The sequence below is a fragment of the Saccopteryx bilineata genome, chromosome 6 (genome assembly GCF_036850765.1).
Source record: "Saccopteryx bilineata isolate mSacBil1 chromosome 6, mSacBil1_pri_phased_curated, whole genome shotgun sequence".
In the NCBI taxonomy this organism is placed as follows: domain Eukaryota; kingdom Metazoa; phylum Chordata; class Mammalia; order Chiroptera; family Emballonuridae; genus Saccopteryx; species Saccopteryx bilineata.
In genome coordinates this window covers 173,075,959-173,094,891 of record NC_089495.1, presented here as the reverse complement: position 1 = coordinate 173,094,891, position 18,933 = coordinate 173,075,959, and the positions used below count along the sequence as shown (strand labels likewise).

The window sequence follows — 18,933 nt, the reverse complement described above, 5'->3', positions numbered from 1 at the left end:
ATTATGCTTTAGTAACTGTGTTTTGTCAGTGATTTCAAAGTAAACTTCCCTGAGTAACCTACTGTCTCATTCTACTTAGAACTTTCACCAAACCAGGAAGATGCCACCACCACGGCGGAGCAACCCGAACTGATCCCACTAATAGATGACCAAGAAGAAAAAGAAGGTGGAAACGGTAGGATTGCTCTTCAATTAACCCATCAAAATACAGAGTTTCTTTGAATTCTTGCCTAGAATTCACCATCCGAGTTACACTCATGCATTTGCAGTCTAGTAAGGGGAGAAATGAACATTTCCTTAATCCTAAACCAACCTTTGTGAGTAGAGTATGATCAAGTAGCAAGAGAAGATACTTTCAACAGTTTTTGTACTTCTGAGTAGTAGTGAAGATATTTTTATTACTAATTTAGATTCAATTTAATTTAAACATTATAGTATTGAGCACCGCCTGGCCTGGTAGCTTACTTGATTAGAATACCATCCCGATACACCAAGGTTGTAGGTTCGATTCACAGTCAGGGCACAAGCAAGAATCAACCAATAAATGCATAAATAAGTAAAACAATAAATCAGTGTATCTTTCTCTCCCTTCCTCCCTCTATAAAAATTGGTCAATAAATTTTAAAAATAAAAGAAAAATAAAGCTTGTAAGAAATCAAAATTATAGATTAGATGGATGAGTATCAGAAAATTTGAGATCCTTATGAGACAGATTGACCATTTTTTGTATTGATTTTATTCTGTCATTCTTCATATGGTAGTGATTAAGGAAGCAATTTATGTAAAATATGCACATTATATGAACCTTCTAAAATGCAAACTTTGGTAATATTAGGATACCATAATATTGAATGTTGTTAAAAAAATAACTGAGCATTCTATTTTAAAAAGCCATTATCAAAGAAATTCAGTATTTATGGAAGAACTTGAAGATTTCCATTTTCATATATAAAGAAAGCTCTTAAAAGAAACTAAAATATGAAATATGAAGTGAAATGATTTCTCCAGTACACTATATCATAAATCATGCCGCTCTTAAATAAATATGTGTTGCAAAGCAGTTGCAAAGTAATAACTTGACAGACCTTGTTTATAGAACACAGAAATCAATTTTGTTTCCAAATTAAAATGCAGACATGATCTCAATTGTAAAATCATGTCAGTAGTAGCTACAGCTTCCAAATTATGAACTCTTCTTGACATGGGCATTGATACGGTTTAATTATCGATAGTAAGCCATGTTAGTGATTTTGGCATCTTTTTTTATTTCCACTGCGTTTAGAGCACAATATTCTTCCATGTCTGTGGTGCTAATAACCTTTCTCTGTTGTGAATTCTAGTTCAGGTTCATAACACCATGCCCCTGGCAAAGTCAAGTAAATGGTATATTTGTAGTATTTTATGTCTGATGATGATAACAGACATTTGATACAACTCTTACTTTAGATATAGTTACATGGCATCGCTCCCTCCCATTGTACTTCTAATAATGAAACACCCAATGGTCACTGCCTGCTTAATTTAGCAGAAATATTTATTTTGTCTATTGCACTTAAGACATGTACATGAGGAACATAAAATGGGTATACATTTTCTTCTTATTAACTTGGGCTACAGGGGAAAAATCTCATGTTCAGCCTACATAGACATGTCACGCTTCTCTCAGTGGCTTCTCTGGCATTTAGTACTCCTCCAGTTACTGACAAGTTAACTACCCACTTTTAACTCTCCCTTGTGAGAATACCAGTCCTCTTTTGCAAATGGTGGAATGGCATGTGAGAAAGAAATGATGTCTGGTCCTGGCTGAGTAGGTCAGTTGTTTAGAACATTGGTCTGATACGCCAAGGTTGGGGATTCAACCATTAGTTAGGGCACATACAGTAATCAACCAATGAATGCATGGATGGGTGGAACAAAGGGTCTGATCTCTCTTTCTCTCTCTCTCTCTCTCTTTCTCTTTCTTCCTCTCTCTCTCTCTAAATTCAATTAATAAAAAATGTAAGTAATGAGGTCAACTTCTGCTATTTGCTTGTCAAAACTTTGAAGTTGAATTTTTGTATGTTTATTAAGATTTGACTTTTTTCTGTAGGAGAGTGATAAAGTCTATGAGCCTGAATTAACTGCATTATCCCTTCTTTACCACAAATACTAAACCTGGCCCTGCCTTCAATATTATTATTTGCTTTAAAGCAAAAGTTAAAAGCTATTCTGTTACATATAAGTAAAGTAACCAAAGGTCAATGGGGTGACTTAGATTCAGGGTGTTCTGCTCTAGCTCTGCCCCTGATTAGCAAGCTGGGTGACCTTGGGCAAGTTATTTAATTTTCAATGTCTTACTTTCCTTACAGTAAGATGGTATGACAAAATCACATGCAGTTTTGCTAAAAATTTGTGTTAATACATGCAGGACAATTATAACAATACCTGGGACATAGAAAGCACTCCACAATCATTCAGTATTTATCATAATTTGTTAAACTGATGACAAAGTCAAGAGAATCCAAATGTGGAGTCCCTCAAATCCACTCATTGTCCTTCCTAACTATTGTGTCCATATAAACCTCACATATGCTACCTTATAATTCAATACAGATTGTTCTGCACATTTCATTTTTAGAACTGTCACCTGTAAGGAGTTTCAATGTGCGTTTTTTATTCTATAAAGGTAGAATAATTAATGAAAGGTGAGGTGGGAGGCATCTCTCATAAAGTCCTTTTCTTTTCTGTCAAGACCTCAATCTTCTGTTTGAGAAATGCTGAGTCAATTTTATTTTTTTTTTATTGAGAGGTAATTGACATGTAGCATTATATTAGTTTCAAGGGTATAATGTAATGATTCATAAAGAAGAACCCATTTCTTTATTGATAGATACACAGAATAAAAGCAGTAAATAAGTTCAAAGTAGTAGAATTTCCTTTTGTTTTATACAGGTATTAAAGAGTTTTGTTTGAAAACATTTTGAGAAAATATCTCCAGGTTTTGTGTATATTCACAATATCTATTAATGGAAAGTTGCACATATGTATTAAGACTTACTCTTATCTGCAACAAAAACAAATGAGTATTCTATTACTTTTGTATGTATGTTCTTTATAGCTTTTGAAATATTGGTTCTCTTTGAGACTCTTTCTAAGGAGACATAAAGGGTTTTATTTTTCAAAAAAGTTCCAGACCCAGGAAAAATGTATAACCTTTTTCTCTTATTTTGTAGCATTCTATAAGATTAGAAAATGTAGATAATCTTCAGGATACATCTTCTATGGCTCTCAGGTGTATGGGCACAGATGTTACAACATTAAGTATTGAAGTTAGCTCAACCAAAATATGGGTATTGAAGAGAAGAGAAAATAATCAGCAGAAGTTCATGCTGATAGAATTACACAATAGCACAATGAACATGTCCCTAGGAGACATGAAATGCAAAAATTTCAACGGGCATAAAGTGAGATTTCACATATGGCAGCTTTCTCATCTTGCCACATTGCCTCTGCCTAAATGAGTCCAGCTTTCTGCCTTCCCAGCAGGATCAGCAGCACATGAAATCCAGTAAAATAACATCACTTAGGTTAATAACCAGATAGGAAAGTAATATTACAGGAGGCTTCCTCTCCAAAGGACCTTATGTTTTAGCACAAAATATAAAGCCAGCATTAAAATGTTTCCCTGCAGATGTTTGTTTCTAGTTAAATTTAGAAATATTTGACATAAAACCTTAACGGTTAACATTATGTCCTTATTCTATTACATAACTTTAATTTATTTTTATTATGAATGTATTGTACTTCTTTCTAAGTGGTAACAGAATGCACATGTCCCAATTATTTTTCTTATATAAGTTAATAAATACAATATGCAATAGTATTCCTTTATCTATTTACCTAAGGTTGACTGAATTGATGGAGATTGAAGGTATATTATGGGCTAAAGTCTCCCTGGAAAAAAAGAAGTGGAATATATAGACAGGTAGAAGGTGAAGTGCAAGCTGGCAAGAAGTATAAACTATTATATCTTTAGGCTTAGAATATAGAACTGTGATTACTGAGGGCTGACATTTGCAAATTTTGTTATCCTGGGGGTAGGGGGGAAAGAAAAGGCATCCTATAATCAATCCCCAGCGGATACTAGGGATACAACTCCATTTTTCTTTGCTTTTTTTGCTAGTCCATATGAATCCTATAAAGTGTGTGCATGTGTGCGCATGTGTGTGTGCATGTGTCTGTGTGTGATAGATTCAGAAGACCTGATTTTTAGTTCTGGCTTTGACACTGGCTACCTATAACCATGAGTAGGCATAGTAAGTCTCTTGGAGCCTCAGTTTCCCCTTTGGTGAATGATGTACTTATCTTACTGCTTCTTGGAGTTGTGAAAAGGATGAAATGAAACCATTTTTGAAGAATGATCAGGGTGACCAAGAATAGCAGGAGTGAGCAAACTATGAACATAGGCTAAACCTGACCCGCTACCTCGCTTTATATGGCTTGTGAGCCAAGAATGGTTTTCACATTTTGAAATGGTTGTGGGCGGGGGCGTAATAATAACATGTGAGAAATGGAAGTTGCATTAAGTTCAAATTTAATTGTCCACAAGTAAAATTTTATTGAAACACACAAAGCCTAAAATATTTACTATCTGGTTCTTAACACATCTATGTGAATATAACCTGCATTGGCCTTAATGGAAGCCCACTGTTTCCAGGTGGAACCCCTCACGTATGTGGTCTTTTTCAATACAAACAGACATATTTACATGCATGTTTCACTAGTGATGGGAAAACAGGATTATCCCACAATGCCTTGCCCTCCTGTAGGCACAGCAGGTGCTCTGTCCGCTCTTCCTCAAACTGGTGGACTGGGGGGAAATGGCTTCCCTGATGTTAACCTCCAACAGAGGAGACCCAAAGTGGTATAGCGTGGGCCCCAAGAATTTCAGGCTATGGATGGTGTGAAGTAATCTCTCTCCCTTAGAATAAAACTTTAAGTTTTTAAAATATATCTTTTTGCCATTGTGCTTAAAAGGGGGTTGCATTTATTTACTAGTGAACCTACTGATCTTTGCTTTCTCTGAGTATACCGCAAGTGAGATTTGCATTAGAACTGTGAACCTGCATGACAAGGTGGTGGTGCAGTGGATAGACCATCGACCTGGGATGCTGGATTGAAATCCTGAAGTCTCCAGCTTGAGCGCAGGCTCATCTGACTTGAGTGTAGACTCATCAGCTTGAGCTTGGGGTCACTGGCTTGAGCATGAGGTCATTGACATTATGCCATGGTTGCTGCCTTGAGCCATAGGTCACTGGCTTGAGCAAGGGGTCACTGGTTCAGCTAGAGCCCCCTGATCAAAGCACGTGTGAGAAGCAATCAATGAACGACTAAAATGCTGCAACTACAAGTTGATGCTTCTCAGCTCTCTCCCTTCCTGTCTCTGTCTCTGTCTCTCTCTCTCTCAAAAAAACCAAAAACAACAACAACAAAAAACTGTGACCCAAGCATCTTAATTATAACCGTTCTTTTACAGAAAAACCATTAGGTGACAGAACAAACAGATGCAGGCCTGATCCATAAGTGAGTGGGGTTGATAGGGGTTGTAATAATATGGAGGTGTGTGTTCACTTACACATTTTGTTGTGAAGACCAAAATCTCATCAACATTAACATATAAACTTTAGCTCAGATATCACTGCTTTCAAACCAAAGTGCTACTTCTCTCTTTGTTTGAGAAGGAAGCTCAATTTCTTTTCATTACTTTTCAGACATCAGGTGCCTTCCTTCCAGCATAGTATGTAAAGAGCAGGTGGTATAAAGTATACTTTGAATGTTAATTATTTTTTTCATTTTTTCACTGTGAGGATTTACCTTTCAATGTGTTTTGATAATCAAGATGGAAACAATTAGTGAGCTTGCTGCCTGAATGTTTCACTACATTTATTTTATAACATCTGCTGCGATGATTTTTTTTAAAGGAAAGTAAACATTTTAACAATAGCAAGAGGTTTGGGTCGATTGTGTGTGATTGCTTTGTTTCATTGTGAGTCTTTAAAGAGAATGTTGTTGAGATGAACCAGTCATGTTTCTAGCCAATAAATATCGTCTCATTTTTAGAGCTTATATTTTTAATACAATGCACGTCTGTTCATTTTTCAGGGATGTCATAGTTTATTAGCCTTGGATTTTAATTGAAACTGGTAGAGAAAATCAGCAGAGAAATATAAATGAGAGGGGGAAAAAACTGGATGTTTCTTCTTAGAAACACGTTTCAAAGGTGAAGATTTCTTTTCCATTTATCATATTTAGTTTATTCCTCAAAGGCACACAAAAACTACTTCACCTGTCTTTCAGTTTTCATATACTTTTGAGCATCATTAATAAAGTAATAATATTCATGATCAAGAGATATATAGTATAAAATGTAGAAAATATATAATATAAAATATATAAAGATATGGACATATAATTTTAATGTAAGTGAATACTTTTTAAAATTAATAGTCATTTTATACTATGGTACATTACTCTTATTTTTCTGAAATCCTTTTTTTTAAGACTTTACTCATTTTAGGGAGGGGGGAGAGAGAGAGAGGGAAATGGGGAGGAGCAGAAAGCATCAACTCCCATATGTGTTGATCAGGCCAGCCCAGGGTTTTGAACTGGCAACCTTAGCATTCCAGATCAACCCTTTATCCGCGACACCACCACAGGTCAGGCACTCATTTTTTAATTAACAAAATATTATAGACAAACTTATGCAATAAGATTTCATAAGTAAAACTTGCATAACATCTAGCAATTAAACACAACTAAATAGGATAAGTAATAAACAGGATAAATATAGATGTAGTATGTGTGTATGAGAGAGATTGAGATTTCCAGATGCTCTCTTGCTCGCTTTGAATATGGATGAAGGAGGTCATGATACAAGAAATGCGGGCAGCTTCTAAAAACTAGAACATGTAAGGAAATGGATTTTTCTCCAGATACTCCAGAAGGAAGGTAACTCTGCTGATACCTTGATCTTAGCCCCATAAGACCCATTTCAGGTTTCTGGCCTCCAGAAATACAACATAATAAATTTGTGTTATGTTAAGACACTAAATCTATGATAATTTGTTACTACAGCTATAGGAAACTAATACGTTACCTCTCCTGAAGTTTCACCAAGCCATGTTGGAAAATGTAGGTTTGTCTTCATAGCTCCCCAGAGAAAGCAGATGCTCCAGTGTCTTCCCAGGTTCTAGTTGGGAATCGCCATAGAGTTATTCCTCCTCCCGTAACCTGTGCTAAAGTAGGCACATGTTAGTATCAATCCCGTTTCAACGTCAGGCTCTGTTGGTTACACAGTCAGTAGGAAAGTTATGCATCTGTAGGAGACTTGAATAAAATAGTAAAGGCATTAGGGGGATAAAGGAAGGGATGAGGGAAGGAGAAATAAAACAAGAGACATAGGAAGAAAGGAAGGAGAGAAGGAAGAAGGATGGAAGAAAGAGAAAGAGCCTGATTTCTATTTGTGGTTTGGGAAAAATAATGAAGTAAATAATCAAATAAGACTTTTTTGAAATAAAAGAGATGTAAAATTTGTGTCTAACATTCTCTCCAATTTGACTCTCCATGACTGAGTAACACCACAAAATGGGAATAGAGTACCTGTTGACCTTAAAGGTTTTCTCATAGTTTAATAGGCCAAAGTAACCACAAATATTATCAGTGTATTATTCTAGCATAGGGGTGCTAAAATTTAGGTGTGTATAAAAAATTAGTGTGTTTGTTAAAACCCAGATTTTTGGGCCCTACCCCTACAGATTCTAATACAGTAGCTCCTGGTGGGCCTGGGAATCTTCACTTCTATTGAGTTCTCCAGGTGATGGTGATGCTGCTGGTCTATGGCCCACATTTTCTTTTGTTTTATTTAGACATTAATTTAATAAGATGGCATTGATCAATTAGAGTACATAGGTTTCAGGTGAACATCTGTAAAGTATCTGAACTGTTGATTTTGTGTGTGCCCATCACCCAAACCCACGTCATCTTTTGTCACAGTATATTTGTTTCTCTTCACTGTCCTCCCCCAACCCCTCCCCATCATAACCACTTCACTCTTACTGTTGTGGACCACATTCTCAGTGGCGCCACTACCCTAGTATTTCTCATCCAAATTTAGACTATTCTTTTTGAAAATCTCTTAGGCCTTTTCCTCTGCCTTATTTTTATTGGAGGATGGGTGTTTAAACACGGAAGATATCATATAGATAGTTGGATGGATGATGATAGATAGATAGATAGATAGATAGATGATTGATAGATAGATAGATAGATAGATAGATAGATAGATAGATAGATAATATAGGACATACTTCCTTCTCAGTAGATCAAGTCTTCTGGATACCTTGTTAAAGGATGAATTGTTGGGCTCTACACCTCAAGTTACTGGTTCAGTAAATCTGGGATGGTGGGCAGGGAAGAGTTTGCATTTTTGACACGTTCCAGGGCATTTTGATGTTGCTGGTCTAGGACCACACTCTAAGAACCACTAGCAAAACCCTTGTTTGTCATCCACTCATCTGACACATCAGGCTTCATGTAAGGTCTGTTAGCACCACTGTGGACTCCCAGGACCTGCAGCTGGGACACTGAACACAGGGTAGATGTGGTAAGGACGGGGACCTCTTCCCCATTGAGCACAGGGTAGATGTGGTAAGGATGGGGACCTCTTCCCCACTGAGCACAGGGTAGATGTGGTAAGGACGGGGACCTCTTCCCCACTGAGCACAGGGTAGATATGGTAAGGATGGGAACCTCTTCCCCACTGAGCACAGGGTAGATGTGGTAAGGATGGGGACCTCTTCCCCACTCCAATCCCAGTATGTCTGAGATCAGCTATTTGTAAGCCTCTCTTCTCACAGGGACTCTCCCTGTAGTCGATGATACAGTTCATCCCTCTCCCGGGGGCAGGTCTGGGACCACGTGCCAGGAGGAACAAAGAGACTGTGCACAAGAGGACTGCACTTGTCCATGGAAAAGCAGACTTGGGGTTCCCCAACAACTTGGGGGTCCTTCTTGTGTAGCTGAAAATACACAGCATTTCAGTTGTGTATCTGAAACATGTTCACTACTGAAGTTATTTTTTTCCTCATTTTGATAAACAGTAAATAACAAAGGGGGAAAATGCATTTCCCTGTTATCTTAGAAGTTGTACCCATCTTCAAACACAGAAGCAAGAGGAGTAATGTGAAAGAAAATGGCATTTTCTCTGCAGAAGTTGAAAAGGGAACACAAAGTAGAATTGAGGGTATCGCTGCTGCCCACCCGGCAGGAGTTACTCTACGCAAAGTGAAAATCATCTTCGATTTAGCAGTTCCTCTCTGATTTAAGTCAGTTTGTCTTCTAAAATCGGACATGTTCCCAGCTGAATTTGAGGGGATTTATTGTTTAAAATAAATAAATAAAAAGAGAAACTAAACAGGCTTTTAGAGCGATGCACATAAGCTGTTTGCCAAATTGAATCAGCACCTGGGGCATTGATTTGAAAGCTAAATGCAGGCTATTCACCTGGACTGCCAAGTATAACAGAAGCAACTGTCTGGCTTACGCATCAGAGAGAACGCCCATCACCAGGACTCCATCTGAAACTGCCTTTCAGGACCACAGATAGCCAGAGTTACGGAGGTTGTTCTAAAGCCTAATTCCAATTGAGGAGCCTGACTTTCTCTCCTGTCCATAAACTACCTGTGATTTCTAATTAGAAATGCTTTTATAAACGAAGCTGATCTAATTCCTCTTCCTCCCTCAAAAAAGGGTGAGCGTTTGGCTTTTCTAATTCGCTAAGCACTGTTGCTGCTCAGTCCTATAAACTTGTTCCTTTGGCCTTTTCCAACACTCCAAGCAGCCATAGTCTCACTGACCTAATAATTAAAGCAATCCTGTACCTTTCCACTCTGGCTAGCTACCCTCCTCCTTCTCCCCTATTGTTCTTCTAGCAACACCACCAGCAGATGGTTAGAGATTTTCGCCCTTTCAAAAGCTTTATATTTTCCCCATCTGATCATGCATATCCCAGCCAAATGTAATTAGCTTAAGGCTTTTGAGCCCTCATGGGAGATCAGTTAAAGACCTGAGCAATTTCAATAAAGAGCTTGAAAAGCGAATCCTGGAAGGCTATGCAAAACCACAGGAGAGCCACTATTGTTTAGAAGCAAAGCTCTCTCTCTCTCCCCTCACCATCCTACTTTCTTTTGGTATTTTAAATTCTTGGAATATTCATGAGGTCCCCAGGGTTTAGGAGCTCTATTGGGACCATTATTGGGTAGGTGGGCTACTTAAGCTTTCTTCTTCAGTGGGGTCAGTGTATGGTTCCTTTTAATTGATTTCAATCAAGGAGTGCTTTTTGGGTATATCCCTAAGTCACTCCCAAATGGCAAACAGTTTGTTTGCTAAATCTCTTAGCCTTTCACTCAGCTTTTTGTCCTTTGGGTGTTGGAAACTAGCTGGTAAGCCTTCTTTGTAGTTCCAAGCATTTGATATGAAGGGTAAATTAATTATCTACAGTACAGATGTGCACCTGGACTTTGAGTGCAGGGGAAATCCTTTATTTCTGAGTAGCCACGTGCATTGCAAGCCCTTCTCCCCATACTTGGGAGGAAGCAAGACAAATGAAATTCTCTTTTTATTGAAATAGAGCAAAGGAGCCTTTGAATATGCCAAGCACAGATTTTGCGCATGTGGAATGTTAGGAGAGGGGTGAGGGGTCATCCTTGGTGGGTGTGATGTGTGTTTTCCCCAAGCACTCAAGGGGGAGGCTCCAAGCCTCAGATTGTGAGTAGTAGGCTGATTGAGTCTGTTTTTATGTTAGTTTCTTATTATTAAGATTTGGGTAAAAGGGGGATTATTCTTTGTGAACCCACTACCATCTTTTCAGATAAAACGGAACAATGCCAACATTTGATCAAAATGACTTTTTAAAAAATCTCAAGTGAACTAACCAGCTCCTTTAAATAGATATGGATATGTGCTTATAATAAAGAATTTATATATACGCCACACCTTCAGAGGACATTATGATCATGATTTAGAGGAAAATTCATTTAAAAACACGGGAAGTGGTTGTGAACAGTGTTATGCCTTGGAGTAAGTGTGCAAAGCAGACCTCAAACACGAATTAACTTGTTGTCTCCAAAATACAACATAATGTTTGAAGTACAAATTGACTTAACAAAAAGATATAGGCAAAGGGTAGGTTTTCTGTAGGTAGGACAAACCAAAATCTGTCTTCTATAGATGTTTTCTAAACATGTTAGTTTTGCATACATGAACAAAAAAAAAAAAATCAGTTACAGTATTGCTTTGAATACATAGGGCTCTAAGAAGCTAGACTATCACAGCCAGGGGGACAGGTTGGGATCACAAACTAGTCCTACTGGTGCAGAATGAGTAAGACAAAGAGAGAAGGAAAAGAAATTGCTGGGCAAACCTTCACTTTATAACAATATATCAATACAGAGAGGCACACACACGGTCAGTGAGAAAACTGGATGTTCAGAAATAATCTTCTACAGAGTTCCTTATGCAACAGCGTCATCATTAGGCAGACTGCTAATGCGTGGGGTAACTGCTTCACTCCATTTTCCAAAAGACTGGTGCTTAATCAGAAAACTTTTGAAGCCAGTTATCACTATCTTACATCTTTCCAAAATGATGACACTTATCTTCCACTATTTTAAAGTGATGGAAATTAAGGGTACGAGGGGTGATGCACCTGGGCGGGGTCCGTATACGCAGGTGGTGGAAGCAGGACCTGATATTTGTTTTCTAAGCTGTGGCCCTGTGTTCTTTCCTCCTGACCTTTTCCCTGGAAGTTTCCCTAAGGGGTTGTGCCTAACGGAGTATGATTCTCAACGAGATGTCTGCTGACACCTAACTTAGCTCCTTTCTGAAATGGTAAAATCTCCCTACTATAATCTTGGAGTTGGACTTGATCCTGGAGGCCACCCAGTTTAACCTCCTGTCCCGAGACACAAAAGCCCCTTTCCTTCCCAGCAGGTATTATAGCCTCCACTACAGGACCTACCTGATGGGGAGCTTGTTACCTTTCATGGCAGTTCTTCCATCCTCAGTTTCTTCTAAGTGTTCAAAAATGAACAAAGTGGCTAACCAGAAGCTTCTGCTCATTCATCCCAGTTCCACCCTAAAGAGGAGACTGGCATGAGCCTGGCCCATGTGACAAGAGCCCCTTTACTATTTGAAGGCAGTTTACAGAGCCACTTTCTGTGTCTTCTGGTTAGCCACTTCGTTCCTTACTTATTCCAAACACCCCTCACATGACCATTTCCAAATCCTTCACCATCTTGGCCACATCCCTCTAAGCAGGCTAGATTTGCCAGCGTCTCTTTCCAAACATGGATATAGAATTGCACAAAATAATCCAGCCCTTTGTTTGTCAAATAAACGGCTAAAAATTTATTTTTAAAAGACAACAGCGTCGGCCCTGGCCGGTTGGCTCAGTGGTAGAGCATCGGCCTGGCGTGCAGAAGTCCCGGGTTCGATTCCCAGCCAGGGTACTCAGGAGAAGCGCCCATCTGCTTCTCCACCCTTCCCCCTCTCCTTCCTCTCTGTCTATCTCTTCCCCTCCCGCAGCCAAGGCTCCATTGGAGCAAAGATGGCCCGGGCGCTGGGGATGGCTCCTTGGCCTCTGCCCCAGGCGCTAGAGTGGCTCTGGTCACAACAGAGCGACGCCCCAGAGGGGCAGAGCATCGCCCCCTGGTGGGCAGAGCGTCGCCCCCTGGGGGGCGTGCCAGGTGAATCCCGGTTGGGCACATGCGGGAGTCTGTCTGACTGTCTCTCCCCGTTTCTAGCTTCAGAAAAATACAAAAAAAAAAAAAAAAGACACAGCATCAGGCATTGGCAACTCCGAGTCTGAACCTCTCCCTGGGTGAGATGGTGAAGTGCCCATACAGTGAGACCATCCTGTGAGCATCCTGGTTCTGCAGCCGCGCTGCCCAGACTTACAGCCGAGCTCTCGCTAATGAGCCAGCAATGAGTTATTTACCCTTTACCCTGACTTGGTTTCCCTGTCCATAAAGGGGGTGGAAGGTCACAGTAACACTTGCCTCAGAGGATTATTGATAGGAGTCATGTGATTCAATACGTGTCAAGTTCTAGCAATAGTGCCAGGCACATAGTGAACTCTTCTTCAATATTAACTATCGTTAATATTGTTCTGTATAGAAGTCCATACTCCAAAGCAAAGGAAAGCCTCACATTTTTGTGATAAACAAGAATAAACCTCAGAACTACAGGAACACTGGATCGTATGTCACCTTCTGCCCTAAAATGAGTTGGCTAATCTACTCCCTAGTTTCTACAAGTACAATGTGGAACTGCAAGGACACCCTGAGACACATCCGCTACTTTCATCCTCCAAATGTGCCCCAGCCAGAAGTCCAGTACATTTCTTTCAGCCGCCGACATCTTTGATAGTAAGAGGCCTCATTAAAGGGATGCAGCTGGTCAAGAAAAACACCCTGCAGCCTTGGCTTCTGGCAGATGTGCCATCTCACAAGAGTGTCACAGCTGGTTCTGTCCCCATGCAGAAGTGACAGGGCCATGCCAAGAGCTCTCAAATTTGGCAAAAAATGGTCCTGCAAACTTAGGACGTAAAACATTAAGAGAGGGGGGATATATGTGCTTCCACTGATATTATTTTTATTTAGGTACGAAATAGTAATGCTGCACAATCGATAATGTGTTTGTCATGATTATGGTTCACGTGTGTATAGAAACCTAGAAAAATGGAGACACAAGAGCATAGGACAAGCTGTCACCGGCCTGGAGATGTCAGATTTTAGGATTCATCATTAATTCCATTTTGTTACTCACGTTCCTTGTTCTGAGGTTTGAAATTTATAAGAACTTCTTCCAACTGTTGCTGTTGAAATCAAAGCCTATTATAAAGCAAGAGACAGAAACGACACCCCGCATCCTCCACTGTGCATCCTGTGCAGAGACTCAAGGGAGTCACGTTCTGGAGGGAAGTATTGGATTGAGAACAAATAAAAATTTGGATTCTGGCAAATCAGTAGCTGTAAAGAATTGCCGAGAATGACAAAGGTGACTCTTCTTTCTCCTTCTAGATGTTTTCTACAGGGTTCAATCTTAGACTACAATGGCAAAAGTCCAATTTTTCTCTCTACTTACTTAATTTGAAATGCTTTATAGAAGCTACAGTGTCGTTGGTGTCTTCATTTTTATGAAGATTACAAATGACTATGGAAATCCCACCTTAGAATAAGACGAGAGAGATAGAGAGAGAAAGAACCGGAAGGGACTGTGATGCAAGTCCTGGAGCATTTGGGTCACCCAGCAGCACCCCAAAGCCTAGCCGCAGAGAGCTGACCTTCCAAGGCCCTTCTCTGCAGGGCTCCCACAGGACCAGCATCTGGTGACATTTTGTGCTAGGTACAAAATCCCACAGGCTCTCACTTCTTATCTCAGCATATGCCAGTGATCCCAGCCACAAAGACCAGGGAACAGACTAGAAAAGAGTGGGCTTTGTCTTCTTACCATTGTATCTTATTTTCCCTCTAGAATTTATTATTTTGTACCAACTGCCTTGTATAACAAGGCAGTTTTAGAGAATAGGGAAAAATAGCATCATGATTTCACAACCTCATCATATCACTGCTCTGGGGTTTATCCTTTTTATAGTGTTTTCATTACTTCCGCTGCAAGGAGGAGTCTGGAAGCCTTCAGGGGCAGCGTGTCCCACATCTTACATGTGTGGGTTATGATCTTTGGGCTTTTGAAGAGCTTAAGGTATGAGAAACTGGTGGGAGACTTAACATCCCCTCCCTACCTCAGGGGGATAGACCCAAAGTCCTTGGCCATTACTGTCCCCCCCACCCCATTTTGGGCCCTGTGAATCCAGATTGGTCATGATTTGGATTCTGGAAAACCAGCAACTGGAATAAAAGCTGCACTGATGAAGGAACACAGACTTGAGAACCCAGAGAAAAGGACTGTGCCCTCTCAACATGATTTCATGCGGTCTTATCAAAACTAAGACCTTTCTCCTCAAATGTCATTCTCCCTTTTTGAAAGCAAGCCCATTCTTTCCAGAGATCAGAAATGGATGTCAGACAGTTCACAGACTGTGAGGAAACACTCCAAACCCGTTAAGCATGGGAATTTGAGGATCTCACTCAAATGGAAAACAAGATATTTTGGGCTGACCCATGGCCGGGGCCATGTTGGTGAGACAGAAATGTTTGGTGTCATTGGAAGAGCTGTGACTGGGACCCTGAAGAGGCATGTCCTGATTCATATCTGACAGTCTGCTCCCTGTTGAACAGTGGGGTGTGAGACCAAACACCTAGGATGCCACATCTGTGTGCTGAGGGTCTGTCAGCGCTCACCTGCAGGATGATATGGTGACAGCTGCCTGGGTCAGAGTGAAACGTGCTTCTAGGATTGTTTTCAATCCCAATAAGGAGGGGAGTGAAAACCCCTCCTCAGTGTTTGGTTTTGTGCTCAAGCTATCTACATGCTGCCTCTCCCTGGCTCTTGAGCCTTTATCCCGCACTTGAGAGGGAATGTCATAAGAGCTACATTATCCATTTGCTTTCCCTTTATGACCACTATGTCCTCTAAACTTTAACGGTATATGAGAATTACCTAGGCAGCTTTAAAAAATCTCAACTTGGCCACACGCCAGACCGATGACACCAGACGCTCTCGGGATGATAACCAGGCACTAGTGTTTGTTAAGAACCAGAGATGATTCCGATGTGTAGCCAAGGCTGACAAGGCCTGCTCCACATTCCCCTCCTTCCTGAGGTGGCAGCCGTCTGCCCACTTCTCAGTGGCTACAATGGTCTTTGGCTGCTAGAAAATGTGTCAGGTAAGGAAGAGGACTAAAGCACAATCAGTATAATATATTCATCGTATTACCTCATGACAGCCTTTGTTATAAAAATACTATTTTTTGCTTTTAAAATTTAGAGTAAATTACTCTGGTTTATTATGGTTCTAGAACAGACTATAAGCATTATTCTGGACCACGTAAAAGGATGGGTGTAACAGAAGTAGCAAGTGTAAAGGGAATGGGGAAAACTCGACAGAAAAGTTGGAGAGCTTGTACACTTGAGGTGCATAAGTTGAAGATTCAAAGTGAACCAATAGAAAAGCTAGAAAATTATTTTAGCTATCAGAATCTTGGAAGGGAGAGGTGGCCTAAGTGATATATCTTCATGGATCATTGCAAGAGTCAATAGCTATCATTTAAGAGAGATAAATAAAACAACAGTTTCCTTCCATGTTATTTAAAGGTGAGAAGGTGACCACCCAGAGAACTAACAGTAGAAATTGTAGAGGCTGTCTCTTGGAGAGTGTCTGGGACAAGGAAGGGTTCTAGATTTTTAAAGTTTTACCTTGTACGTACATCTAGCAAAAATCACAAATTAAGCAAATAATACAATTGGGATTTCATACTGTGGTACATATCAAGGGATGGTTTGAGAGAATATATCATTAGTCAAGGCCACTGTGCTGATGGTAGCTACAGCCCACCATTGACATAGGTGGAATCCTGGAGCCTAAGCACTTGTTCACAACAGTGTTGTAAGCCTAGCTGGGGGTGCTCCGATTAGCCAGGGGCCATCACAGTGTTGCTACATTTATAGTCTTTTACATTTTGTACGCTCCCAGGAGACATATAGAGAAAAGGTAATATTTATGGAGACTCCACAGAGTGGCATTTCCAATTACCCCCTCTTAGAGTCTTCAGACTGTAAGTAATGGTATTCTATTAGTGTCAGAAGGTTTCAGCAGATGGTTTTGGTCTGTGTGGCCTGTGCTTTTAGATTTTATGAGATATTCTGTTGAGATAGACCATAGGCCATGTAAATAGAGCACTGAATTGAAGACCTATAATGTCTGATCCAGACTGCACCTGCTTTCAGCTGGTTCTGCATCTTCACCTGTGTCACTTAACTTCTGGAATATATTAAAGATGAGGAGATTCCCTGACTCAAACTCTAAACGCCCTTCCAGTTTTAACATCTGGCACATCAAGCACATTTCTAGACTAGAAAGTGCCATTGTTTGTCTCTTCACTTTCTTAAAATTTTCTCTACCACTTCTATTGAGCTTTAAAATATAGACCAGACTGTTACACAGGTCAGCAGCAGGCCTTGTCTTCATATAGACACAATTAAAATTCCAGGTCTATCACTTTTGGCTAGATGACCACAAGTGAGTTCCTTAATTTCTTCAAGCCTCTGTTCATCACCTATAACAGAGAATGACTGTTGACTACTATTAGGAGAATTTGATGTATATGCTTTCTAGTCCAAAAACATTCTCAATAAATGCCAACTTGTCATACTGAAAAAGAACATAGCATTAATAGCCTAATGCCTGCTCCCTAGATTGGAAGACAGGTTGTCATAAACTCACAAAGAAAAGTCCTGTGGGAGTTTGCAGATAACTAGGTCAACTTTTGCCATTTCTCTCATATATAAAGTAAAGTATTAAACCTTCTGTTCTCACATGAGTCTGTGTGCTGGGGGAAACCCTGATCACCATCTGGGTTCAACAGAAGCCAAGAAAAATATAGCATAGCAGATTCAATATCCCTGGGCCATGTTCTTTTCCCATGACTGACCATTTTTCCTAGCTGAAACATCTGCTGTTCAGTACTCTTGACTTTCTTTTGGGGCCACTGTCACTTTGACTAAGCAAGGGCTCTACCCTTATGTCCTAAGGTTTCAATGGTCACCATTTAAAGTTCCTTGACTTGTGCACCAACAGTCTGTGTTGGGGTTAGAGCATTATGATAATCCATGAAACCTAGGCCTATGTTCTTGTCTTTGGCTTATAGGAAGATGAAGGAAAAGCATAAAGGCAGGAAAGGAAGCCTATATCCCAATGGCAATGATTTATTTGCTGCCAAGCATCACTTACTCTTCACAGTTTCCTGGTTTTTGTTTTGTTTGGTTTGGTTTTGTTTGGTTTGCTACAGAAGCAATATTTCTTCAGCCTCAAAAGGGATTTTATTTTATTTTTCACCTTATATTTATATATGCTGTTGAGCCTTGACAACTAAGAATAAAAAACCTACATATCTGTTTAGAAACCTGGTTTTTGTTTTTATTCAATCATTTGGTCATAGAGTTTCTTACTGGTGACTTAACCCTTAAAAGTAAGTAAACGATCTAAACGTAGCTGAAATACCATGCTAAGTATATACCAAGTGGAAATACTACAACATTTTCCCTAGAGTAAAATCCTGAGGGGTTTAATATCAATGCTGCCCATGCAGGATTTTACTACTGTTGCCACCTCTGTAGAAAATAAAACAGTGGTGACCCGGGAATTGGAGGGGGTCCACATCCAATTGCTTATTACTAAACTAACTCAGTCTTAATTCAACTAACTCATTTTTTAAATTTTATTTAGAAAATTAAATATAACAGGGTAACATTGATCAATAAGAGTATATAGTTTTCAGCTAAACATTTCTATAGCATTTGAACTGTTCATTATGTCGTGTGCCCATCACCCAAAGTCAAATCATTTTCCGTCACCTTATATTGTCCCTCTTTATACCCTTTCCCCCCAGCCCCCTCCCCACATCTCCACATCCCACTCCCTGGTAACCACTTCACTTCTATCTATGTCCATGAGTCTCAGTTTTATGTCCCACCTATGTGCGAAATCATACAGTGCTTACCTTTCTCTAATTTACTTATTTCATTCAGTACAATGTTTTCAAGGTCCATCTATGTTGCTGTAAATGGCAGTATGTCATCATTTCTTATGGCTGAGTAGTATTCCATAGTATATATGTACCACATCTTCTTTATCCAACCCTCTATTGAGGGACACTTTGGTTGTTTCCATGTCTTGGCCACTGTGAATAATGCTGTGATGAACATGGGAGTGCATGTA

General features: G+C 39.8%; 1 protein-coding gene across 4 annotated transcripts in view; it reads left to right on the top strand.

The window, feature by feature from the left end:
* The window catches only part of MACROD2 (mono-ADP ribosylhydrolase 2), a 2,105,833-nt gene that overhangs the window by 2,042,799 nt on the left and 44,101 nt on the right, over window positions 1–18,933 (top strand). For all 4 annotated transcript variants that reach the window (XM_066237024.1, XM_066237025.1, XM_066237023.1 and 1 more), the window contains one exon: window positions 80–175. In XM_066237024.1, the coding sequence (XP_066093121.1) occupies window positions 80–175 (96 nt within the window). The remainder of the gene's footprint in view (window positions 1–79; window positions 176–18,933) is intronic.